This window comes from Melospiza georgiana, chromosome 1 (assembly GCF_028018845.1).
Source record: "Melospiza georgiana isolate bMelGeo1 chromosome 1, bMelGeo1.pri, whole genome shotgun sequence".
NCBI classification, from domain to species: domain Eukaryota; kingdom Metazoa; phylum Chordata; class Aves; order Passeriformes; family Passerellidae; genus Melospiza; species Melospiza georgiana.
Window position 1 is genome coordinate 69,459,503 of NC_080430.1, and position 27,767 is coordinate 69,487,269.

The 27,767-nt window shown below is 44.0% G+C and overlaps 1 protein-coding gene across 1 annotated transcript in view; it reads right to left on the bottom strand.

Moving 5' to 3' along the window:
* Nucleotides 1-27,767, bottom strand: part of RREB1 (ras responsive element binding protein 1) — a 119,579-nt gene that overhangs the window by 62,578 nt on the left and 29,234 nt on the right. The window contains exon 2 of the mRNA XM_058029857.1: nucleotides 546-665. Coding sequence (XP_057885840.1) covers nucleotides 546-665 — 120 coding nt within the window. The remainder of the gene's footprint in view (nucleotides 1-545; nucleotides 666-27,767) is intronic.

The window sequence follows — 27,767 nt, forward strand, 5'->3', positions numbered from 1 at the left end:
GAAAAGGAAGAGGCTTTCAAATTAAACACTCCATTCCCTCACAAGAAGTTTCCCTAAGAAACAGGAAGACCCTGCAAGTCTACTGCTCTGTCACCTCTGGTGGAAAAGCACAGAATCTTAATGTGTTGTGAGAAAGTCACTGCAATAGAAGAGTATGTGAGGGTGAACAAGGAGGAACACGTTTGTCTGTGAACATTTGATCTCTGCATAATACTGTCTTTGGAACATAAGTTTGAGGATTATAAACAGGTGGTTTTTTGAGGCTAAGTTATGTGGTGCCAAGTTACTGTGAGCCAAGAAAATCTTTGTTTGGAAGCCTGCAGTGGTAGCTGAGAATTTGTGTGCCCGTGCTTCTGTTCAACCTATTTTATACTTTTCAGACAGATAAAAGTTAGGGATGGGAAAAGAAATGTATGCACCAGTGCTTCTGCTCGATGTATTTTACACTCTTCACACAACAAGGTGTATGGATGGGTGAGAAATGTTTCTACATTCATAATCAATGCCCTAATTTATAGAGTCACAGAGCTAGTTGAACCAATTACCTTCATCTTTCTCCCCTGATTGACTGTGGCTCTCTTCAGGGTTGCTGGTCTCCTCACTTAGTGTAGCATGCACAGTTGCGTCTGGCTCTTCAGCCTCTTCTTCAGCAGCACCCTCTAGCACTACATGAGCGAGAAGGCAAAAAGAGAAAGGGAGTGAGCTTTTATGGAAGCCATTTTAGGAAAGTAAGACTACTGCCCTTTATTTTGAGGGCTCCCCTGACTACCAGATAGGTCTGATGACAGAAGCACTCCAGCAGTGCCAGTGCAGCCAAGCAGCCACTCTCATGAGTGCCCAGGCACTGAGCTGGGAGATGCTGCTGCTTCCACCAGTGGCAAAACCTGAGCAAATAAAGAAACCCCCACCAGCCTGGTCTGCAGCATTAAGGCAGCAAAAAATGGAGGAAGAGAGAGCAAGCTAGCCTATCACTGACAGTAGTGACATTTGATTGAGAAGTTGGAAGAATATTCTGCACCTAGAGAATTTAGGTGATTCGATTTCATACATACACTGCTCCCTTCTCTCTCCTTGGAAGACTAACATTTACTCCAATACATGAATTCATGGTGGCCACCTTCTTCCTTCTAGCAGTGGTAAAATTACTACAGAGGTTTCTGGGACCATTTGGCACACTCCTCCCATCCACTGCCCAAGGTTCCCACACAAGCTGAAGACGTAAGTAACCACTGTATGTACCAAGAGAATTCTTCCACACCCCTTTCTGAAACCACAAACTTATAATGCTATCATTGGGGTTTAAGGAAGGGTGCCTGTTCTCTCTGGAGAATGACAGGGCAGTTAAACATCATTTTTAGAAGTGATGGAGAATGATCAACACATGAGAAACAGTTGTCTGCCCACAGCACTCATGGCTATAGCCTCTGGAAAAAGTTATTTGTAAAATAGAAAACTGCTGATAGGTTTTTAACAGAGAAATAAACCTTTATAACCTTAAAAGCAAAATGTTATTTCATTATGAAAACAAACACACCATGGACATTTCATAATCTCAGATTTACAAATCACAACCAGTAAGCCCAATACAGGTTTTCCTTTTATCAAGAGAACAGAGACAATTGCCTTCAAACCACAGTTAAGAGGGTTTCTTCCTTTAAAAAAATTATATTCTCAAGGATAACATGCAAATTAGTCATGCAACACATTTTCAAATGCTGTTTGAACATCATCAGTCATTGAAAACAATCAATGACTGTGTTACCCCAACTGCCAACAATTTGGAGTGCCCAAGTACAGGCAGGCAAAAAGAAAGGGCCCACCTTGTGCCAAGTGGTTCCTCATTTCACACCATGCCAGACACAGCAGTGGATTCAACCCTCCTATCTTTAGCTGCCAACCTTCTAAGGAGTGCAGACAGATGCAGTCTAGAGACAAAACCTGGGACCTGACTAAGCCCAGGTAGTGTAAGGCTCAAGAAAACATCAACCTCATAACAAACACTGCCCTCCATCTGCACCTTCAAAACCAGAAAAACAGACTAACCTGAACAACTCAAAATAACTTCTCCCTAATTATTTTTGTACTTTTCTGTTAAGAAAATAGTAGTGATCCCTGTGACATAGGGATTTCTTGCTCCAAGGTGAGGCCAAGCTCCCATCCTTCTGTGTTTCCTCAGTAATTATGGGAGCCACTTATTTGTCTGGCTTTGTTTTAACTGTTGTAACTGCTGTAGCTTTACTGTTATTTTGTTTGTTTTTAAAAAAGGTCCATCTCATTCAAGAGCAACATAATTATTTCTTTCCCCCCTGCCCCCATCTTATTTCAATCACTTAGATGGTAGCTGAGTTACTTTTGAATAGAATAAGCAACAGAATTATTTTCAGGACTGGCCTAAATCTAAAACTGCTTGCTCCACCAGCTTAGCACTACCAAAAATAAGGACCAGTTTGAACTATTTTGAAGTATTTCTGTTAAAAAAGTGTTTTAGTCCTTAAAAAAACCCTAAACAAACAAAATACACAATTCCTTCCAAAATACACATATTCATTCCTCCTTCAGTCAATACCTAGCACATTAATGTCACCACTGATACATCCTGGAAGAAAATCTACTGTGTAACTGTGAAGACTCCTGTGTTTGCCAAGGTAACTTAAAGACAGCTTAGTTGCTTCCCAGAGAACTACAGTCAGAATTTCTAGTGTTGCTTTTAGCAACATCAAAAATGGGAAATGCACTTTCCAGAAAGAACCTGCAGAACAGGCAGGCATATATGTACATTAAAAAACCCTACCTACTGTTTCATACAAACCTGCTACCTTGCTCTCTGTTTTTTTCACAAGGAAAACTACGTATTATACTATTACAGCCTTTCATGGTTTCTGAGCCAACAGTTATTTTTCTTTTCTGAACCCAAATATTTTCCTCCAAAGGCAAGCAAATATATGTAGTCAGAGATCTTGCCCTTAAAACCATTTTCTGCATATTAAAAATTTCCAATTTCTAAAGGAGTCTAGAGATTGCAACTGAACTGCTCTGCATGCTTTAATCTACCTATGTATTTTCCACTCTCCTGCATGAAACAAAAATGCACCACAGAAACAAAGACAACTGCATGAGCAGCACACACCAATTTCAGAAGCATAACTTTCTATTTGCAATAGGATATAGAAACAATAAGAATGCTGGGCCAAATCACTCCTTCCTGTGGGAAAACCCGTGGCAGAGTGCCTTCAGGCAGGAACACACTGAGAGATTTCTCTTGCAGCCTTGTTTTTGGTTGTTTTTTGGTTGTGTTGTTTTGTTTTTTTTTTTTTTTTTTTTGCTTTGGGCTGGTTGGTTTTTTGTTTTTTTGGGTTTTTTTTCCCCTTTAAAAAAACGCATCACTGAGGATGGGGAAGTGTTGGAATTTTCTTCTACAGCACCTATGAAACTCAGGGAATGGGACAGGCAGCAACCAGCACACATGCCCTATGCCATACTGCCTTCAGGACTGTAAACTCTCCCAGCTCACACCAAATGCCCCGGCGTGGAGGTTGTGCTGACAGAGCCTCCTTCCTCCCTCTCCCCAAAAGAAAACAAAGACCTCCAGGAAAAAGGATAAACAGGAAATAAGCTGAGAAACAGTGCAGCCTCAGGTTACATTCAACATCGGACCAAAGCCTCTAGGAAACAGGGAAGTGGTCACAAGCATTCAAGTCATCTTCTACTTTGAAGAAACCCCCCAGTGTCACATTCATCCTGTGTGAAAAGGAGGAAAAGCAGAGAGCAAGTGACTAAGCAAGAGTACTGACAAATGGTAGGGGGGACAGGACCAAACAAGACAATGCAGCCCTCTCTGCACAGCCACACCAAGAGACCTGTCTTTTCTGCTGGAACGTGTTCCTTCCACTTGATGAGGTTGCTGACAACTTGAAACTGGGGCAACTTCCATCCCACAGAGAGCCCTGAAGGGCCTACAGCTCCTGCTTCTGACAGTGGTTGGCCCCTGATGCCCCACACAGCCAGCTAATGGCAGAGAAACTGCAAAAGCAGAGCTTACAAAAAAAAAAAAAATCCACCACCTTGTTGCTTCCCATTCAGTCTGTACAGGAAGACACTTGCTAGACCTATTTCCTCCTCTGGGATAAAGTGTGACTCCACTGTAGGTTAAAGCTGAACCGATCAACAGTTACTCCCCCCGCTTTGCTTATGTGTATTTATTTGGGGTTTTTTGTTTGTTTGTTTTAAGACAACTCTAAACAGCTACAGCTGTCTCGCCTTCTGGCGAAGAGCATCACGCATGAAGCAAAAAGGAGAACACAGGCCACAGGAGAAGGAAGAAGAAAGGAGAAAAAATGATGAGTCTTCAGAGTCACAGTCACTTGACTTGCAACTGAGAGGCAGCTACACAAGCACAGAGCAGCACGTCCTGGCCCCTGGGAGCTGGTACAAGTCTCTGTTCCAGATTGCTCCACTGTCTGTGCACATGAGCTCTCCCTTTGGAATAGATAGGAAGAAACGCACAATGCAGGCAAGAAGGGGGAAAACCTGGTACACACAGCACAAAGCTGCTTATTGTTCTGCCTTCCGAAAAAAATCCACATTAATGTTAAAAGTAGAAGCCATGCACTAATTGGGCCAGGGAAAAATTAACACTCTTGGCCAAATAGCTTTATTGGTTTCATTAATGTAGTATTTAGTAAAGAACACAGTGGGGGAGAAGAAACAGGGAAAAGAAATGACAGGTTTAGCAATGTGCAGCCCCCCCCCGCCATGCATTTCAAACCACTTTTTCCCATGAGGTCCAAACAGGAATCCTGAGCCTTCTTCATCATTTCCATCTTAGCAACACTATTAGCTTAGTCAAGGCTTTCCCACTGTTTTTTGTTCTAAGTGGCATGAAAAAACCCCAAGGATCATTTAAATGAAGGCCAGACCTGCTAGTATACAAATTTAGACAAGAACAGAACTTCAAAGAGAGATATATCGCATTTGAATAAACAAAGTTTACTGTTTACCCTTGAGATTATAATACCTAAGAATCGCAACACTGCACTCCAAACTGCTTCTGATGCACTGGTCTCCTACTAAGCTTCCACCAGAGGAGAGGATTTCACTCCCAGAGCACAAACGCTGCCAAGCACAAATGGTCACTCCCACCCCAAAAGTGATGCGCGCTATCACCCGCTCTACCTTTTGAACATAACTTTCTGTCAAAGCTGGCAGGAAGGAAAAAGGGTGAAAAGGCATCGTGTGGGAAGAAAAAAGAGCTAACACTATTCAAAGCACTGCCTCAAGGCAAAGGAAAACCAAATGAACAAAGTTTTCCCAACTGACCTTTTTTAATACCAACTCTGCCCTTGCTACTAAAGTGCTGGTGCTGACTCTGCACCCCCAGCAGTAGAAAATTACACTGGGAGCATCACCTCACCGTCACCACTGCTGGAGCACCACTACAGGGCAGCCCATGGGAAAAGGAAGACAAGCATAGAAAGGAAGAGAGTGGCACCAGAATATCTGGGGGCTGCTCTTTCACTTAACAGTAAAAACTAAGAGTGTTACCCCAAAGCTTTTGAACTTGCTCCTGTAAGTAACATTTTCCTCTACAAAAAAACCCAAAACCAACAACCAAAAGGAGTAACATCTATTGAAGTGTACTCTCTGAGCATCAAAGAAGACAGAGTCTTTCTATAAACTCTGAGCTGTTAGTGAAACAATCATTTTACCTGTGTTAGTGCAGGTACAATACTTTGCCTCTTGAAATAACCATGTGAGTCTACAACATCCATACGTCTAACTTGTACACAGACAGATACACCCAGACATGGAATAAACAAGTGAACCACATGCTCATGGACATGCCTTAAAACTGAGTTCTGGATGATCTTCTGGTGGGAGCGGGACAGGGGAAGAAGTGCTAAACAAGAACAAGATGATCCCAGACTATTTCCAGACTATTTTGCATGCTGTTGCTATAACACCTAACAGTTAGGCTAAATTTTAAATATTCAAACATATTTACTCCTCCTGCTTTATTTCCTTGCAAGCATGATGGGATATATGTAGTTCTTATGTAGCTTTTGAAAATCCCTTTTTGGTGACTTATGGACTAGTAATGCTCCTCAGGACTTTGGCTCAGATGACCAGAAGCTTCTCTCCAAAAAGTATAGCAGATTTTGAACTTAGCTAATGCCTCTAGTGAACAACACTGAATCACCACGATACTCTGGCATTACATTGGTGCAATACACTGGAAACAAGGAACTTGTACTAATATAACAATGAGACACCATACTGGCAAAGCAGGGGTTTCCTGGGTAAAATTCACCTTTATGGTCCAACTGGTTTGCAGCAATGCATACAGCTACCAGGCAGCCTTAATACAAAATGAATTAATGCCCATTCTTTTGGCCCTGTGCTCCATTTGCTAACTTGAAGCCATGTCTGCACCTTTTGCAAGTGCTGCGTGCTGTGAGAACAGCCCTCACACAGGAGCCTGTGGTCGTGCTAGGCCAGAAAAGAGAACTCAGGCAAGCGCTGCTCCTGCACCAAGAGCGAAGCGAAAGCGAAACCTGACGGCCCCCTGGCTCCCAACAGGAAAGCCCAGCACACTTGGTAATCACCTCACAGTTTGATCTGAACCTGCACCGAGTTCCTGACCAGCACTGCTCTCTTTGGGGACAACAGTGCCACACAGAACACACAGCACTGCAAGAACTGCAATAGCCTATGGCTGCACTTAGGATCAGCAGCTGATGAATTTTGAGACTTTTCTAATATCTTAGCACTCTTTCCCCTGACCAAAGACAGATCTGTGAGCTGCTCCTCATTTCTGCTGTTTGTATCAGTGTATTGGTGAGTACCTGGCCCTCCAGGAAGCCTTTGTCACAAAACTGCATCTAGCTTCAAGAGTTTGCTCAAGCAAAAAGGATACTGAGATTTAAAGACAGCTTAATAAGCCTGGGACCATGAACCCCACATTTAGGCAACAAAAAAAAGTCAGGGCCACAGGAGAGCAAAAGAAGTGGCTCTAAGCAGACATCCATCCATTCCTTCCCTTCCCTTCCCATGTTGACAACTGCAAACACTCCTCCATCCTCATCCTTGCCTGCCTGCACAGCTGTGAGGAGGCCAGTGGGAAGGGAGTCTGGCTTCCCCCAGGCACTGGGAATCATGGCAATGTAGGGGGAACATGGAACAAGACAGGCCTTGGGCTTCACCCAGCACATCCCCTCCCCTGCGCCCTCCCCACTGGCTGAGGAAGGACACAAAAGCAATACTGTCTGTCCTTATAAGCTCTGCTTTGCATGTGTTCAGGGAGTGGGGACAGCTGTGCGGACGGCTCGCAGAGTTCCAGGAAGTCAATGTGTGTCTTGGCTTTAACTCCAGTTTATTTGCCTTAGCTGAAGTGGCGACACGAGAAAGTCCCTTCGAGTCTCCCCTGAGCTGGCACTGGCTGTAGCAGGGCAACACTCCTTGGGACATGGCCTGGGGTCCCTCCCCACACTACCAATCTTCCCTAGTCCGGCTGCTGCATCTTTCACTTGGGCCAGGGCTGGCTTACATCCCACTAGGCAAGGGGACAGCCTTGGAAGATGGTGTGGGAGAGGGTGGGACTCCAAAGCAGAGCCAGGGACTGGAGGGAGTGGGCCCTGAAGGCGGGATGGAAGTGTCTTGCAAAGGCAGGACAGGTCAGGCAAGTGGCATCACACTGCCTGCCAAAACCACTGCCCACACACCCTGAAGGAGCCCAGGGCGAGGCAAGAGAGCAGAAGGGCAGGGGGAAGTTGAAGCAAGGACAAGTGGGCAACCCCACCGTGGCCTGTGCCCATGCCCAAAAGGTCGAGGAAAGGGAGATGCACCTGTCTGAGGGGAGCAATCCTAGGGAAGCACAGCCCTGGGAGACAAAACCTCATTGCCTGCTGCTGCTGCCATCTCAGACAAGCAAGAGGGGATGGCAAAATGAGGAAACAATCAAAATGTAGCTTTGTGAGTTTGTTGCTTGGGGGATTTCTTCCTTTTCATGCTACCCTGACAAACCCACTTGATCTAAAATCCTGGAAGGCACATGGAGGGAGCTATAGGTTAATGTCCCATCACCTGTGTGCCTAAGCAAGTACTGTGCTGAGGAAATGAGATACTTGTCCGAGAGCCCAATGGGTGAGCTAGATGCACTGCACTAGGGAGAGTCAGACGGAAAGCACTTCTGAGTAACAGAGAAGAGACCCTCCCCCCCCCTTCAAATACTCCGAGTTACAGCACCCCTCTCTCTGCCTGAGGAGAGGCTGCAGGCACGCAGGGCGGGCGAAGCAGGACTGAGCTCAGCTGGGTAGCTGTGACGGAGATGCTGACATCCCCGACAATATATGGCCAGCCTAAACCACAGGATATCTTGTCCTTTTAAGGTGGGCCAAGAGCAAGCATCTGTGCAGCAGCAGCAGCACAGCCCCAGCCTGCCATCAATAGCCCCTGGTGTCACTGAAAAAACAGGGGCTCCTGTGCCACACCAACTGGCTGTGCAGATGCCTGGGCACCCACCCCGAGAGGAGACAATCCGTCTGGTTGTTCCTCTGCTCAGCATCACAGAAACAAGCAGGCACATTAGTAAGGAGAGGAAGAAAGCCACAAAACCATGCGGCCGGGCTGCTCCCTGGCAATTGGTGCCTGCAGCTGTTGGGGAGGGAGGCCGGGAGAGAGGGAGGGAGGGAGAGAGGGAGGGAGAGCCTGTCCCTGTCCTCATCTCTGTCCCTCACCCTGATGGCCAGCAGCTCAGCCAAGGGCAGCTTCAGAGCCAGCACTCCAAGTGAAGGTTTAAAGCAAATCTCGGGAGGGAGAAACAAGCAAACATTTCACCCCCTCACACTTGCTCTTCACATATAGCCAGAGCCACGTGTGTGTGCAGGACGGGTTCAGCAGGGATTACAGAGGCAGAATGAATCACACTGAGGAAGACATAGCAAATCTCCTGTGCTAGTGGCCTGCTTCTTGTGCGCTGCTCTGGTTGCAATTCTCTTCCTCCAAGATAAGTATTTGAAGAGTTTCACAGAGGAACTGAATGCAGAGGCAATTTTACAAAAATCATTCTGAAAATAGGATAAGCTAGAGACCAGGAAAAAACTCCTCTTGGAGTAGCTATGTCCCACATGGTGTTTCACCACTCTAACTGCATCCATATGCTAGCAAACACAGGCAAGCCCAAGGGGAAAAGCATCAGTTTGCTTATTGCAGAGCTCCCAACTCATCCTTTGCAGCTCAGCCACACTGTCTTTGCAGGAGATGCCAGCACACTCTCTGCTTGGAGCACTGTACCAGGTAGCTTGCCAAAACATTTTGTGCTTCACAAGATAACACAGCAAAATGAGAAAAGAAAAAGTAGAAATTACAGAGATTTAAACCCATTTCCTGGTGGTAGTGTTGTGAACCACCAAGATTTTATCATGAGCCTGTAAATCTGATGGTGCTACATTACTGCACAAAATCTCAAATTTTTAAAGTAAAAATTCTAGTTTTTTGATTTTTGGAAAAAGGATAAACACATTACATGCTCAGCAAAATACAAAAAGCAAACTGAAGTGAACAGATTAATTTTAAAGCCTCAAGCTTTTCAGAAAACCATGATCTCAAATGCTCAACCTGTAATTTTTTAACATACAGGGATAGCAACACAGTGTCCCCTCTCTACCCAGTACATTTTGTACTCTGGAAAATATACCTTCTAAAACTAAAATGACCCTTTAAAAGAGAGAAAAAATTGCAATATCTCAGCATGTTTCTAACATTTTATTTAAAAGCCAACACAGCTGCACTTTAATGTTACTTAAAGATGGAAACCTACATCAAATTACCAAACTTGTTTTAAGCAGACTCAACATGCAAATATTTTGAAGATAGAATGATTCAAGAGTTTGAAGCTCTTCTCACTGCTCTTTTCCAGGGAGCATGACTTGCTGACAGGATTAACTACTGCCAGGCTCACGAAGCTGGGAGACAGCTGCCACATGGCAGCATTTATTACAAAGCTCCACTCCTCTTAAGTTAGGAAAGAGGCAGACCGTTTCATCTGTGTTATCAGCAGGGTTCCTCTGCCCCACAGGCTTTAGTGACTAGGCTTTTTCTAAACAAACACCTCCTTTTCTCCCCCACCTTGTTAACATCATATCTTCCTGTATTCTGTTTCTGGTCAGCACAGAAACTATTCCTCCTATCACATCCTCCAAGTAACAACAGCAACAACAACAACCTATAACCAAGGTAATTTTAAAAGTTCAGAAACACAAATCCTATCCCTACCCCCTTCCCCTGAAATACATTTTTAAATTAGGGAGTTTTAGCTTGAGCTTTTCAGAGGGGAAAGCACAGCCCACAGGGAGGAGAGAGAGAGAGAGATGCTGGAGCAAAGAGAAGCATTCTGCACAGCCCTCCCTCTCCCACCCATGCTAGGAGGCACTTGTAATGTCAGCCTCCAGCTGAAATATCCCAAGGGCCTACCCAGCTTTTCATGAGCAAGATAACTGGTAGCACTCCTTCTGAGATTGTATCTCCACACCAAGCAGACTCTGCAAGACCACAAGCCAAAGCCAACATCTGCCCCCCACCATAAGAGGCACAAGCAGATCTCAAGCCAACCAACTCCTACAGTGTGCTAAGGACCAGGAACAGATAGAAACCAGCTACATAATCTCCATGTGATATTAAGCACAGACAACCATCAGTTGACATTGTCCTGATACCAAGAGCCAGAATTAAAAGATACAAACTAGAGGTTTTAATTTTACAGGGGGTTACTCTAGATATGTATTTGCCACAGATGCTAAAGCACCAAAGATAACTCAGACTGAGGTTTATTGCTCTGTCCAGGTGAGAGAGAAATCCAGCCTTCAGAAAAATAGCTCTCTCCCACCACCTATGAACAAGGTGCCACAAGTTTTGTGAGCACACCCACGGGTTTACACCCGCTGGCCAGTAGCCTCTGGGCTTGTTTACAGAGCTCTAAATTCTGAAACACAAGGTTTCTTTCTTGGTTTAGTTAGGTAAATTAATTACAGCAATAGATAGTGCTGGCAAGACTCTCCAAGTTGAGATTCCCACAGGAAAGCCACTTAACAAATTTTAAACAGCAGAGCTACTTGCCAGTGGTACTCTTCAGTATGAGTTTTCTTTCTATTTTGAAGTAGATGCAGTGCAAATAACCTGTGGGAGGTGCTTCCAGCACACTGACAAAATGAAACAGCATCTGTTCATCAAAATCAATGTGCAACACACATGAAAAAAAGGGCATAGGGATCTTGTTCATCAATTTCTTATGGAATTCAGAAGTCACTCAGCTTTATCAGAGAGTACAAGAAGCCTTCTCAGGAACAATATATCCCTATCTGATCTGAAAAAATATGTCTTTTCAAAACAAGAACTGCACACACACACACACACATGCAAATCCCCCTTCATCCACAACCACATCCAGCTGCTGACCTTCCGAGTTCCTTGTACTATGGTCAATGCTCTGGGACTTTAAAAGCCTAGCAGGCATTTCTAAAGGATTTCACAAAGTACACTGGCCTGGCCTTGTAAAAGCTCATGAGGAATCCATGAAGGTCATCGTGCAGCTTAGACAGTCTGCAAACAGCATAATCCACGTGCTGGTGAGGTAAGAAATGACCAAAGTCAGGCGGATAGGCCTGAAGACTTCTGCAAGGAATGTTTCCTCCAACAATGCTGTAAACTCTGGAGGAAATGCCTGCTGATCTTCAAAGCCCTTCAGTAGGAACAGCTTTAAGTTTCCTGAACATGAGCATTCTGGTTGCAAGGCCGCAATCCTCTTAGGCATACAGAGAAAAACATAAAACCAAAGGAAATAAAAAAAAAATTAAAATCCACTAAGGTTAATAACTGCAAATAAGCAGCAGGACTGACCCTCTACTTTGCAACGAGCTGTCGGATCCATCCAGCAAAGTTTTGATGTTCCTCGGCACAAGAGCCACACGGATCAAGCAGCAGCTCACAATCTCTGCAGCTTTCCTCTTTCTACTCCAGGCAGTCCTCCACACGTGCAGACTCCTGGACAGCAATACTCAGTTGTTCGGACTACGAGGGGATGCTACAGCTGTGGCTGCGGCGCAAGGTGTCCACCGTAACTATATCAAGGCCCCTGCAGTGTGCTGCACTGCCAGCAGAATTTTAGGTACAGCCTTCAGTTGCCTGACGGGTTTCACAGGCGACCATGAGTAAAGGGGAGTCTGGACACCTGCACACTGCAAAGAATTGCAGGAAGTTTATTTCAGGAACGCTGGGGAAAAAAAAAAGAACAGACAAAATTGTGAACAGGTTTCTTCAGTAAGTGAAGTTTCAAGTTGCTATTCCTCCAGCCAAAAACGTCTGCTGCTAGTCCAAAACCACCCTCTCCTTCCAAAAATCCAATTCTACTGCTAGTGCTTCACACTCTTCCATGAAACAGATGATACAGACAATTCTTGAAACAATTCACATATGAAAAGGGAAATTAATTTCCTTTTTCTGACTCCATTGATAAATATTTAACAAAAGCATTAGCCTGAAACAAGCTCGTATGAACTACATATAGGTTCAATTCAATTCTGGATAAAGTGGTAGTTGCACACAGAGAAAAATGAACAAACAGCAATAAAAGTGATCAAGTGGCCTCTGCACCCACCCCAATTTCTGCAGGAGGACAGCAAGAGTCTGCCAGTGGAAACTTGACTAATCACTTTCAAATATGCACATATAGCAAAGCAACACTGAAGTATCATCATCAGACCTATGATACTGAAAGTCACACTTCTTTTGAGGAGTGATGCTTCCACATTTACATTTTCTCAGGCATATAAACATACACCCCCACACAGCCACCTTCTTTTAATTCTCAGCATGAAATTGCCTTCCTTTAAAGTTTTAAGTCAGTATACACTACAACAATATTTTTATTTACATCGATCTTGCTAAGGCCACTTAGAATATACAACCAGAAGTGAAGAAAACCTTGAAGTATTTTAAAAGAACCACAAAATTTTAAGAAATCCTGATATTATTAATTGATTACGTTATAACTCTTTCAAGGAACAAACTGTTATTTCTACCCAACTGACAGATTCAATCCTCCAAATTTCACACAAAAATTGTGTTCATTCAGGGCAAAAGTAAATGACAAAGAAACCTCAACATGAGAACTCATATTTTCATTCAGATGCTAAATAGCAGGAGCTGTTTTCCACTTCCAGTTCAAACACTATTGTTTTGTAGTAAGTTTTCCATGTCTCATGGAACTCAACCATTCAATACAAAAAGATACAAGAGAAGAATTCAGGCAATCAGTAGCTACCTCAACCTGTACAGCAGACAAGCATGTATTATGAATGAGTTAAAACAGGAAACTGAAAGGAGAATGCAAGCAAAACCACTAGTTAAATGAATTATTTTTTACAGTAAGGTAAAAACTTTTCCTAATCTACCCACTCATTTCACACACAGTAATATGCAACTATCATTCTACCAAAAATTAGAAGAGAGTTACCACCAGATTTGTTTCATTCATTTCTTCATGTGAACTTCAAATGGGGTTTCTGAAGCTAGAAGATTTTGCCATCCCTATCTAGTAAGAGCTGAAGGCAGAAACCGGCCCTTTCCTTATCTCTTAGGGTCTGGCATGCCATGGGGGCTATAAAGGTAGGCACTTTCATAAGCAGAAACATGTACAGCGTTCTCACACCAAACTTGAAACAATATTCAATATAAATTTGACATAAAAAAATATGAGAGCTTACAGGTTCAAAGGAGTCTCAGTAAATACACCCTTTAAACTTCCTAAAATCTCCAAACATGGACAATTTCTGATGTAACAAGGTCTTTAAAACAGCAGTAAGCAAGCTCCCTGAAGGGTGGGGTAATTGGGAGGGTTATCACACCTCTGGGGAAGTCACAGGCTCTATCTTGGCAGTGTTTCATCCCTTCATATACCCAGGGGACTGATTAGTTCATGATAAGCAATTAGGCACCCCAGGGAGGACGGTTAACCGTCTTACCAAAACAAAAAGGCTGCACAAATGTAAGTCTCATTAGATTAAAGAAACACTATCTGCAGAACAGCAAATTTGTGTTTATTCCCTTCTACTGGAACTTGCAAGTACTACATTTTGCCTACATATGGCACACACAGATCTCAGAAATCCCAAATTTGAGCACGTACTTGATGCTAAATTGGTAACAAATGCTCTGAAGCATTTTCTTTCCCAAGACACTAGTGCTGTGATGCAGGAAAAAAGGAGGAGGGATGGAGGGGAGGAATACAGTAAATACTGATTAGAAGATTTGAACTAGCAATCTCATTCAATTAAATTCTCTTCCTCATTGTTAAAATAGTTCCTAACCAAGGATGAGCTGCAGAAAGTGGGTCCTGGAAAGGCTATACATGGCTGAATGCTGATTGAAATTTAGAATGAGACCCCAAGTCAGCAGCAGACCCACCATTACATGCCTTGCTCCTAAAAAAATGTCTGGGAAGCTCCTGCCTGCTGTGGGGCTTGTGGTGAGGCACCTACGCATATCACAGTCCTACCCATGTTAAATCTTTATCTCTGATGAAGCAGAGGGACAAATTCATCTTTTGCCAACTGATGTAAAAGCTCCAACACATCCCAATAGGGCTGTTCCTGACTTACATCAGGCTCAATGTATTTCAAAGTACTTCGATGGCTTAAAATATGAAGGAATGCTTTTCAATTAGGCGACCCCCTGTCCTTTTCTGTTCTTTTATCTTTTTTTAACAGTTTGCCATCCAGTGATAGGAGGGAACCCCAGCTGCATAGCCTGAGCTTTTATCTTCTGCTGACCATGCAACAACACAAAGCTCAGTGCTGGATTTCCTGCTGCTTGCCGAAAGGGGCTGTTCAGCTTGTTTAAATATTACTTGCCTTGGGAGCCTTGGAGTTGTGCCCAAGCACTGTACTGTATCTTCCCAGCATCCATTTCAGCATGTACTTTAAAGGTCTTCAGGTTCCATGTACTATGCTCCCTCTCTGCTACGGGAGGAGTCTCCTGACTCCAGAAAAGAAAAGAAGCCCCATTCAACTCCTCCCTCTCTCCCCATTTTCCCCACTAATCCCTCTGCCTCATTCCATTACGCAGGTAACAGAAGTCCATGCACATCCCGAAAGCATGCAAACACATTCAGTCCTGTAAACTGAACCAACAGCAACCAAGGTAAAAGACATTTTGGTACAAAAGGCTGCAGCTAGGAAGAAATCAGATGCCATGTATCCTGTACAGCAAGCTACCAGTGTGCAGCGAGCAAGCAACCAAGAAAGTACAGCAGCAAAAGTGGATTGAGTACAGCAGCCTCCTGCCATACTAAATTTATAGTCTCCACTGTGGATTTTAGAAAAAAAGAATCTTTAAACACAACCTTCTCTGAATTTGCAAACTTAACATTAAGGCACTTTCCTTTTCCATCCAGAGCAGTGATGAAAAAACCCCACGGTTTTCACAAAACCAGAAAGGATATTCCAGCCTACAGGAATTCTTTCAGAAGCCCTCCTTTGCACAGTTACCGTGCCAACGGGAGGCTGAAGTCTGGCTACAAGGTCAGGAGGAGATAACCTTGGCCAATAGAAATTATTTGCATCAGCCCAAAGGCAGCACCAGGCCACCCATTAAGCAGCCCAGCAGGCCTCACTGTTAACCTGTGAGCAGCCAGAAACAGCTGATTGGAATGGTGAAGCAGGAGGTAAAAATCTAGATTCACAATCTATCCATGAGAGCTGTGGACACAGCCATTCAAATCAGGAAAACTTCAGTAAATACTGACTGTGAGAACTGTTCTGTAAGAAGATGTCTTTCACTTTCCATGGCAGCTGGGATGCAGAAATACATGTACTCCCACAAGCTGATGCAGGATTGCAGGAAACTCAAAGCTAGAAGTGAAAACCTGCTTTTAGTCCGTTCTGCTTTGCCTCAGCCTGCAGTGTACAGCCTGATTTAACCTGATGTAAGCCACAGCTGTCATTCAGAAGGACAGACTGCCAGTCCTCACTTTACCCCACAGCTCTGGCCACGTGTTCTCCCTCCGGCCTCATGCCAGTTCTAGAGTTTGAACAACCACATCCAGGATCACGGAACAGATCTGAATTGAGATTTGTGTTTGTTTGTGTTTGGTTTTTGTTTGTACTTAAAAATGCACATACATACAGTTTCATCAACAGCCTTCACACATGGGAGCTGAGACATAGTCAAATTACACCCTCTATTTGAGTGAGAGATGAGAGACCTGAGCAAGAATGTTGTCGGTAACTCTACTCCTGCGGTGCTGCAGTACCAGGGGAAGATGAAAAGATGTAGTGGAATGAACCCACAACCAGCTCTATCTCCAGACTCCCTCCTCCCGCTGCCCCCTCGCTCCCTGGTCTCCAACTCAGAGCTCACTTGCAGCATCTCTGCCATAAAACATCTAAAAATATACCTAAGTCCAGTTTTCTGATTAATGCCAGTGAAAATAAGTTCACAATAAAATAAACTACCACAATTAAAATGTCTCCACCACACTTCTCCCATGGCATCCCTGGATGAGAAGAGTAAGAAAGCAAGAGCAGTCTTAGGCAATGAGCTAGTACTTTTCTGCTTACCTATCCAATTTTTCCTACATCAAGAATTGGGTGTAACTTTTGCACAGTGCTAAGCACAAAACAAACACAACTCGAAAATATCCACCTCCCTTCCCGCACATGGCTGAACTAAGCCTAATTTTAAACACGTTTGTTTGTTTGTAAACTTTTGTCAATGACCCTTTCCCCATGTACAAAGACAAAAATTACCCCCTCTAATACCACTCATGCTTCATTAAATCACATCAATAACAATGCTGAAACAGCCTGCCACCGTGTGCCACATGTACCAACCACAGCTCCAGAGCCACCAGCAAGTAGGGCAAGCAACTCACCTGGAGTCCCCAGATATTTTTGAAACAATATTTACAAACCTTGGGCCTTTGGATTTAACATACAACACAGTGGGAATGGTACACATGCTTCCACAGGGGCAGCTCACCTCCTAGAGAGATTGGTGTTTATTGCAAAATGCATCACCTTAAGGGGATAGGATGGGACAGAAGTGGAGAAAAGAAACCAAAGCTGCAGAGGGACAGGACGTGTTGCCCTGAGCATGTCCTCAGGCACTGCTAGCTCACATTGCTGGCACCATCTGATCTCTCAAAGCTAAACATGGAATGTAGGTAGCAAGTCATAACGCTGTGCAGGCCTGGAGACGTGACCCATCAGCTGTTTCTGCATTATAATTATTGCACTGGGGCACAGTAGGACCAAAAGTTTGCCTGGGCAGATTTCTGCAAAGTTCTGGCTTGTTAGAAATGACAAGAAAGGTCACATGCTGCTTTCAGATTTGTGATTACAGTCACTTTTCTACAGGACTGGCATTCCCTGTTTAAAATCCTCGGTCTGCAAGAGAAGTAGAAGGCCCAGAACTGTTTCATGTTATTCAAAACTGCATTAAGACGTGAGATTGTACAGAACTGTGATCTCCCTCACCCCCCTTCATGAGACAGCCAGGAGTTTCTCACAGATGCAGTGAAGCAGCAACTCCTGAATCACGGTTCTCTGCATTTCTCAGCTGGTCTTGGTCATTTCCCCTTCAGGCTACTCCTGCTCCCAGGCTTTCTCTCACTCTCTTTTTATTTTTAAAGTTTCTGTTACTAATAAAAAAATTATTGCAATACCATCATTTCCTTGTATTATCATATTCTCTAGTGAACTGATTAATTCTCAGAGTGATCCTGACCCTCAGCTCCCACTGGGCCTCAAGTGATGCAAAAAGCTTCTTTCAGATTCTCCTCCATTTTATTTTTGTCCCAACATGCACAGGACTCAGTTTTGCAACTCTAGACTTTAAATGCAAATATCTTCGCTTTTAGGAAATCTGATTGTTTCTATAACATGCTCACAATTAAGCAAAGCTCAAAGAGTACAGGTCAGTAAGGAAATTATTTTATCCAACATGCATTCGGTACATTGTACTGTCCAGACTTTGCTCTGTAAGTAAACTTTAAATCATTAAGAGCTCAGTTTTGTCAGGCAGTGACATGAAGTTTAGTGCAACAGGTCAATGGAGAAGCCATCAACAAACCTGTAGGAGGACAACAAAAGCCTACAGCAGTACACAATGCAGCATTTCTGTTACACAAAACACAGCAGACACTGCAAATCTGGGTAGCACAGCCCTTTCCAAGCGACTGCCTTTAGATGATTTGCCGACTGGAGGGATGCTTTCAAGGAGGCCACTTTCAGCTACATCAAACTTCCTGTTTGACACCATGTGGACTCACCCTGCCCTCCCACCTATCCCTCAACCAAATAAAATAAAAATCTTAGCATTATTAGTGTATTTCCCAACCAAGATGCACTCAAAGCAAAATCACTGTGAGGGCCAAATACTACAGGGATATTGCCCAAACTTCTAAGGCACTATTTTTTGCAAGAGCAGAGAGGTATTGGGATGCCAGCTGGTTAATGGGGAGATGTACACAAGGAAGACATCAGTAAATGATGAACAAGTCTGTAGGTCAGAAAAGGCCACTCGAGGTTAAGAGACCAAAAGCTCTGTTAGCACAAGAAGAGCACCAATCTCTAAGAAACCACTTTCTCTTACTCTCCCCATTCCCTCCCTGATACCCTTCTCACTACTGTAACTCAGAACAGCAAGGCAAGTGATGTCTAACCATGCACCAGAAGAACTGGCTAACACATTGTCACCCAGCATGAACAAAAACCATCAATGAACCCTGCTAGTGGTTTACTGCAAATTTTTGCTTTACTGATGGTATTACACTGCCAAGGGTTCCCTTGTCTTTGCACACACACTGCCCTCTCACAAACGCCAAATCTGCTCAAACCCAGATTTACAAATACATGCACAGATATTCTACACATCTGCTTCCACCTGGTGGATTACCAGAGATGGGAGATGGCAGCATTTTTTAAACAAACGTGTAAACCCACCTCTAAAATTAGTTGCATGATAATTCTGTGGGCTAGTGGAGAGGGGCAGAGAGGTCAGGCTCAGGGGCAAGGGAGAAGTTTGCAACAAATGGAATAAGAATCACTAAACTGTTTAAACCATTTTTCAATTCAGTTTTTCCCTCTTTGAAAACAAACAAAAAAGAGATTTTCTTTCATTTTAAGGAGTTCTTTAAAACAGAAGAGGACAGAACTATTCAATATTGCTCTGGGGTGCTTAACATGAATAAATAATTTCAATCAAGTGTCTCGCTAAAGAAGTTAAAATTCTCTTTCCACAGTCCCCCCTTCCATAATCAAGCAAAAAAATATATGTTTTACATATACCTGGTATATAATCAAAACAAACCCATAAAGTAATTTATTGCTACCCATAACTACAGAAACTGGGGGTTCTTTTAACACTTTAGCAAAGCAAATGAGAAATGACAGGGAGTATCCTGAGAAACTCTCTGTTGCAAATTCTTTAAGGTCTGGTTTCTAAAAATTTCCTTGCTATGATACCTGCAAATGCAGCTTTGCAGTAACTTCCAGTTCCATTTTCATACACGTATTTTTAAATATAGCAGCAGCCTTTGCCCTATGTATTAGGCACCAGGGGTACTTAATTCTCTGTGGCCAAGGTTTGCAGGAAAGCTGACTGGAGATCCTAGAGGTGTGGCACACTTATTTTTTGCTCTAAATACTTCTGACTGGAAGCAAAGGTAAGTATTACTCCAGCCTCAATCTGTTTCCCTCTTGCACCCACAGCAGCTTAGTAAGATACAGTCAACAGGCTACTGCAAATTACACTTAAGGGCTCATTACAAATCAAGGCCTCAGTCCTGCTAATGAACTGATACTAATAGGCTCATTCTATGGAGGAGAACTACTAGCTTCAGTAGTGGTCCCTGAATCAGGAAATTTGTTTACATCACATGCACAAGTATTTACAATCTTCTGGGTCCTTGTTTTTATTTAGGAGACCAGTGGTGTTTGGCAAGGAGTTCAAATCTTGTCCAACAACTTTCAAGCTACCCTTACTCCACATGGAGCAGAAGTGCCTACTGAGTAAAGCACTTTCACAAGAACAGTGTTTTCATCTTACACTAATCCCTCTACCAGGAATTCTATACCTGTACCTGTACATCACAGTGCAAGAGAAACAATCATGCATTCCCCACGTATGTTTTGCACCTGAAAGAGTGGACAAATACAGAGATATATGCACAACATCACTAAAGTGCTTACTCAAGATGTGGGACTAGGTTACCAAGTTCAGTCTTTACAGAGCTGAAATTACCTACTCTGCAAGCAAGACAGACATGGGGATGCTTGGTTTCCGCTGGATCATGCACAGCCCCTTTTACTTCCGAATTACAAAAGACATCAGGACCAGACCACACTGGAGAAATCACCATTGCTGTTATCAGCAATGATAACAAAAAACTTATTCAATTGATGGCTACAATTCCAATCTCCTACTCACTTTGTCTTTCTCAAATCTCAATGCCCCAGCATTATACCTTTGAGAACTTGAAGAACAAGTCAATGTTTTTCCCCTTTGTTAGGGATTCAAAGTTTGTCATTGTTTTTTTTTTCTATTTTCTATTAAAAAGGGGAACATGAAAGTAATTCAAAGCCTGAAGTCACTTTTCGCTCATCTTCGTTCTCAGAAATGGCTGAAGAATTTTTTTTTACTACTTACTTTTCTTTCAAAAGCAAATGTGGCCTGAAGCTAAACACCTGACATGCAGTGTTTAAGCACAAATGGTTAAAGCTCTGTAGAGCCACATGCAAGAGAAAACAGGGGCAGTAATAAAGCTGCCTGGTGATCTCCAATTAGAAATCCTTCTGGCAGCCCAGATTCTTCCATGCAGAGCAACTTACTGACATTCTCTCTCCATTCCTCTCCCTGATGACTCTCTCACTACACCTGGAAATTTGAAAGCTGACTAAGCTCCCTGAAAACTGGTCTGGTTAGCCACAGTCACCCCTGCTCCAAAACGGTGAAAGCAGACAGTGTGATATCTCAGCAGATGAGGCCTGAGACTAAACTGGTGGAATCAGCAGCAAACACTAAAGGTACCTTCTTTCCTTGAGTTCAGTTGCTGTCATGGACCCTCATTCTAAAAGTCAAGAGAGATTTTCAATGTATTTTTGGGCTTGCTGACTTTAAGCCCACAGGATAAACTCCACTTGAGATTGTTCACAACTCAGAAAATGTTTGGAGAAAGGAAGCAGAAAAAAGCTGAAATTCTCTCACAGTCACATAAGCCCAAGAGCCACAACCTAAACACCACCAGTTTCCCATCTCAGTAAGTGTCTTGCAATACTTGTTTTTGTAATCATTTTCCATGCTGTCTACACAAAAAAAGTACCTCAGAAGCCAGAATAACTACATTCCTCAAACATGGACCCTTTCCAGACTCACCCCAAACCTTTCTGTGCTTAAGGTCCTATACACACATGAACACACAGCTCATTTACAGGCCCAGCAGTTAAATCACCTTCAAGTCACCCTAATTTTGAGGCTGAATACTTCCTAACCCTTGTGCATCCCTGATGGCTGTCTGAGGGAAGGCAGGCTGCCTCCTGCTTCCTCTGCATTCCCAGCTGGCAGGGCAGGACTGCGGCCTACCCGTGCTGCTGTGCCCTGACCACGCTGCTGTGTCCCCGCGCACAGGGGCCATCACGGTGACCGCTGTGTACACAGATCCCTTCTTCCCGAGAAATTCAGTCACAAACTGCCTGCTTTCCAGTTTTTCCTTTTCAACTCTTTTTTTTTTTAGGACAAAGATAACTCCTCACCCTCATTTCCTCATCACCTCTGCTCAGAAAGCCAGAGGCTCACTGATCCCACGGTAGATGGCAAGGCCTTTGAATCGGTGCCTGCTGGAACCAGCCTAGGTAATGTTCAAACAGGGCACACATCACAAACTCTCTTCCAGAAACTTTAAAATCCAAAATGCAAATGCTCCACTCATCACCTTGAATGCTGTCAGGCAGTAAAAATGCCAATAAAAGAAGTCACAGTAGGAGAAGTCTCTGGCTGGGGTCTGATGACTGCCGCTAAGTCCTTGAGAGGAAAGGATGAGATCCAGCCACCACTGGTGGTTGCATCCTTCAGATCCTCCAGCAGATCCTGCCCTACAGGCAGGCCCTGTGGTCAGCTCTCCTGGGCTCCTACATTTCTCAGGCATAACAAACAGTAATGGCAGAACACCAGTAAGAGCCACCCCAACTCAACAGCGACCATGTCCTCTTACCCCCCTGCCACGATGCCATAGACATCCCAGGGCTCAACACCACCAACTTGGAAGTATATCCTCTCTGACTACGTCAAAACAAATGCCATTTTGGAAAGGTTTTTAAGAACAAAAAGTCACAGTCCTAATTTTTGTCCAAGGAACAAACCCTGCAATACCTGCCTTGTGTGTTTCAGGCCCTGAAAGCTGCCAGAAACAGCTGAATGATGGAAGAAGAAGGAAGATTTTTGTGATGAATCCTCTTTAGAGGAAGTTTTAGAAATAACTGTACAATCACATAGATGCAATGCATTCCTCAAATAAGGATGTAAACTCAGAACGGGAACTATTTTAAAAATCACTATGGCTTCAGGTTTTATATTTATTTACTGTTTTGACCGCAAAAGACAAATGGTCTCCTGTAATAGAAAATTACTTTTCAACTTCAATATATAATTAACACAGGAACTGGTACCTTTACATCTTTCCTATGCATTTGTATCATAGACTCAATGGCACAAACACAAGGATGCCTACCTGTAAGGTTCATAACCACACCTCTGCATTAAAAAGATTACTGAGCAGTCTAACAAAAGGGTGTTTACTTTTAGTGCACCCTGATTCTGTATCACTCATTTGCAATCTGTAACAGTGATATCGCTCAACTGATATTTACTGATATTTGAAGACAAAGCGACCCATGTTTCTCCCTCAATCAGATTTAATAAATCCACAAAAGTAAAAACAAAACAAGTCAAGAGACAGAAGAATCAGGCCTTTGGGATGCTATACTACTGCCTTCAGTGTGGCTAATTTTGATGAGCTTGTTGAAGCACAGCCTTTAGCCAAGTGCTTTTTCATACAAACATCCACAGCTCAGAGACGATTAATCACCATTTATTACTCACCTTCTGGCAACACCCACTCTAAGCCAGGCACCATCCAGACACATTAAGACAGACAGTCCCAGTCTGAAGGCTTTGTGGTAAAAGAAAGCCATTTCTGAGACCCGATGCTGATGCAGAGATTTCTACAGACCCCCGTGGTACTCAGCACAGCTACTGGATCTGCCAGAATAAAGGTGCTGAAAGGAGCACTTCATCACAAATACCAATCTTTCAAAAAGGGACAAGGTACGTATGAAATACATCGGCTATACCTACTTTTCAGTACCTGCCAACTGCTACTGGTGTACAAGTAAGCTTCGTGAAAGGATTTTGCTGAAGAAATAGGGTGAATCTTCATCGATTTATCTATCACAGCCCCTCACTTGGTTACAGGAAAGTAGTTATTCTGTTCTTCTGCAGCATTAGTAACTTCTCAAACAAAGAAGCCTGATTGAGGCAGACAGTGAGGGGCTTATCAGCTTAGGAAATGGGAAGGATGGTCCAATTAACTGCCAAGCAGTCAGACATAATTCACTCTGACCAGGCCAATGAGAGACGAGTCCCAGAAATGCATGTCCTGTTCATTTATGTAACACCCAAACATTCCCCCCTGCAAAGGCTTCCCTTCTGGAAGCACTGCCTAAATAAGGAGCAAGCCTCTATAAGAAAATCCACCTGTATGAGCATCCATACCCACCTGATTAAGCAATCATCTCAGTGGTACAGGAGGCTTTGCTAGCCACCACACTGCTGAACTCAGGCACTAACAGGCATCACCAAGCAGACAGCCAGAATGCTCTGTGCAAGGTTATCTGGGGTCCACACCACTGCGCTGTCTTCTCACACATCGACAAACAGGACAAGATGTAGAAGGCACAAAAAGGAAAAACCCCACCCTGGTGTAGGTAGGAAGGCTTCATACCATTTTCCTGAGCTACTTCTGCCTAGCACAGAAATAACCAGATGTTATTTAAGTAATTTCACAACGTTAAAAACAAACAAACAAAAAAACATGAAGGCAAACTGTATGTAAGACCTGATTAGCTGTGAATCCAGCTACAGTGCTGCTCTTTGTGCCCTCTGCCATGCTTAGCACCCTGCTAGCACAGGGTAAAGAGAAAGAAGGCCAAGAGAAAGAGTTAAGAGGAGAAATTCTACAAAAGATGCTAGAATGAAAAGAGCGAGTTCTCAGTCAACCAAAGCTTTAACTTGGGATCCATAACCTAGGATGAAACAGGCATTTAAAGTTGAGAGAGGAAAAAAAAGGAAAAAAAAAAACATGTCCCCAAAACACAGATTTGTAAACATCTGGTGTTTAGGGGAAGTGTGGAACCTTTATTCTGCAAAAAAATGTGCATGTGGGATGTGGTCCATCCTTTGATAAATTACCTTGTTTTGTGTAATCCTCTCCGTTTTTAAGTGCCAGACTTAAGACTGCCAGTCAGAAAAGCATGCCATGAGCAGGAAAGTAAAAAAAACGAGTTGTGTGGAATATTTATGTTACATATGGCAACATCCTATTTGTCAGGCTGTTACCAGGAGCTAAGGAATCTGTGTGGTACCAGCAAATTCGCCTTGCAGCAGGGTGTTAGAGCAAGCACAAAACAGACTATATATGGTATGTTTACTGAATGATTAGGCATAAACATGTTACAGAAGAAATGACGTCTTGTATTAGATGCTGGGCTTCCTGCTGCAAGGGAAACCATCCTGCTCAAAAAGCAGTCTCACATATTCCTCATCTGCTCCTGGCTGAGGATGCCGGTGAAACCTCTAGAAAACAGGAACAGGTTATGTGGCAAGTAATGATTAACTATGTGGAGGATCAGCCCTCTAAGCTCCACCCGCCAGCATTCCCTGTCTCCTTGCTGCTCTTCCTCCCCCGCTACTTTTTGGCTGGGACTGTTTGCAGGGCGAGCCGGTGGAGGGGATGAAGGCACTCACAGGCACATGCCGCACGGAGCGCTGCCTCTGCCACAGGATGACGGGCACGGACAAGTGCACCCTCTCTTTCTTAAGAAACAGCTGGCAGCAGGCGAGTGAGCACTGCAACCATCCATCCATCTGCCTGCCCCATGTCCAAACCCAGCTGGCCCAGGACTATTTCATAACGGGGAGGAGGGGGGAAAATCCTGAAAGGGTAGAGGGAGGAGAGCGTACTGAAGATGCCTTAAAGCGCAGGAGAAGGTTCGTATCTGGCTTCTGCGTCCTGCCTAACCTGTTTTGTGGCATGTTCCGGTTAACTCTCCTTTTGGTCGAGGTTGTTCATTGTTTTTCTTCTGGCATCAAAGCCAAGCTGCAGCCCCCTCTCTCCTCTGACTCCTTTCACGCTCCATCACACTCCAGTACAAACATGGGCACACGGAACGGAGACGCCAGAAAACAAAATGCTGAGTTCATCACAGACTGAAACTGGATGCAGAGTTTCTTTACTGGAGGGAACGGGATCTTCCTTGTAAACTCACCAGGACCATCAGCCCTCAGGTGCCAGACTTCTCACCTTCATCACTGCTTTTTGACATTAGCAACTCATCAAAAAACTTTAAACTACACAAAGTGGTAAGGGGGTGGAAAAACAAAGGGAAAAAAAGTCCCAAACCTCAAAACACACACCTGGAAGATTGCATGCCACACAAATCTAACCAGAGCACAGCGCAGGAGCAGCAGCAGTGATCACAGCACCAGGACATACCATCACCACCACAGCAGATTGATGCCTTCACTGTGTGCAGTATTCACAGGGTTAATGAGCAGCCCAAAGATCAGAAATAAAACTGCTAATCAACAAAAGCATCAAGTCCAAGCAGTGCTGGGTGGTTTCTGACAGGGTCAGTAACCAGTGACAAGAACTTGGTGGTGGTTCAGTAGCCATTTTAAGCAGCAGATATATTAATCATGGGAATGCAGTAACAAAAGAACCAGGAGCAAAAGCATGCTTCAAAAAGAAGGACCCCTAAAAGCTCAGCAGCACACACATACCCCTCTGTCACGTGCAAAATAAACTTAGAGAAGCCAGCAAAGAAGAAAGATTATTCCATGACCTCCAGAGCACAGCAAATCCCTCAGAGCAATGAGTGCTAGGCATCAGAAACTTCCTGGTTTCCAGGCCCTTGTTTCACATGTTTTCTGGGGAGTTTGCATGCTGTGGGAAAGATTCCCAAGTACACTGAAAGCAAGCCTGAAACATCCCCTTCCACTCCCACAGCAAGTATGCAGTCCATAAAAGATTAAAGTGTTGGAAACATATGCTCGAGCAAAGATTCCTCTTTTTTTAAAAAAAAACACACCAACCATTTAGCAGTTGATGCATTTATCAAAACATTTTGCCATCCCTTTTTTAAGACAGCAAGGTGGGGGGCAGGGAGATAGAGCAAGCGAGCAAGAGCGTGTGAGACACATGCAGTCTGTAACCGGAACACCGTTTTACAGATGTATTTACTATCCTGCTTTTCTTTGGGGGCTTTTCAGGCCAGGGTGGCTTTTGTCTCTGTGCTATATGCCAGCCAGCTCATAACAAATGAACAATCACAGAGTAAGCAGATCTGGCTCCTTCTCTGAGTCTACTGGGATGCTGAGGCATGAAGATGGGCCTGAAAAAACTGTTCGACTATGAGCCCGATCAACCCCTTTGGTCACGCGAGCGCCTGAAGTCTGGTACAATTATTAACTGTGCTGCAGTCACATGAAAGAGAACAAGCTTCCCCCTCCCACCCTCATCCCACGGGTAACATTATGTGGGCAGCAAATATATGAAGGAACATGGTGAGGCTGGGGGGTATGTGTAGAAGCCTCCACAGAAAGGAGGCTTCGTAGCTGTACATTTTTGGTGGACGTATTATGGACATTACAGGCAAGCCTGACTGATGCCCAGACACATTTGGGTACCCAAAGGAGAGTGAAGTGGGGAATCCTAATCTCTACTCTGTGCTGCCTTCATTCAAGAGGGAAAATCATAGGTGTTTCCAATTTTCCCCTTTCTTAAACACCATGATGATGGAGCATGGAAAATATTTTTACTAAAGCACAAATGAGTAATTTCTAAACTGGTGGGCTTGTTTTTGAGGTGTTCTTATTTGTTGGAGGGGATTCAACAGGTATGAGAGAAGAGAGATGGGAAAAAGAGAGCACTGTGCTTCTAAGGAGAAACTCTTGGCATTGAGACAAATGAGGCAGGCAGTGTTGACTAAAACCCTAAGCTGTGATTCAGCTGTTGGGACCAGAGTCTCATGGAACCTCCCTGCCTTACAGCTTGCACTCACATAACTCAGAATGGAGATGGCACTTTCCAAAAGCTGCTTTCCAGGACCAAGAGGGAAACGACAGAGAAAGAGCATTCAATCAGCACAGTACCCAACAAACCCCCAACTCATGCACGTCTCAGACTGCCAGAGGGCTGCTGTGGCACTATTTTAGCTGTGAACCAAACATCACAGGTGTGTGCACGCTGTAGAAACTGAGCTCAGAAACCCCGGATGGGATGGAAGCAGTGCCTGGCAGATGTGCAGCCCCTCCGGCCTCCCCCGACACATCCTGGCCCTGCACAGCAGCCCCTCCTGCACAGCATTTCAGCTGAAAACAGTAAATCCTGCTGACCTCAGAAGGGGGGTAAGCAGGGCAGGTGGTGAGAAAGTGCATCAGGTTTG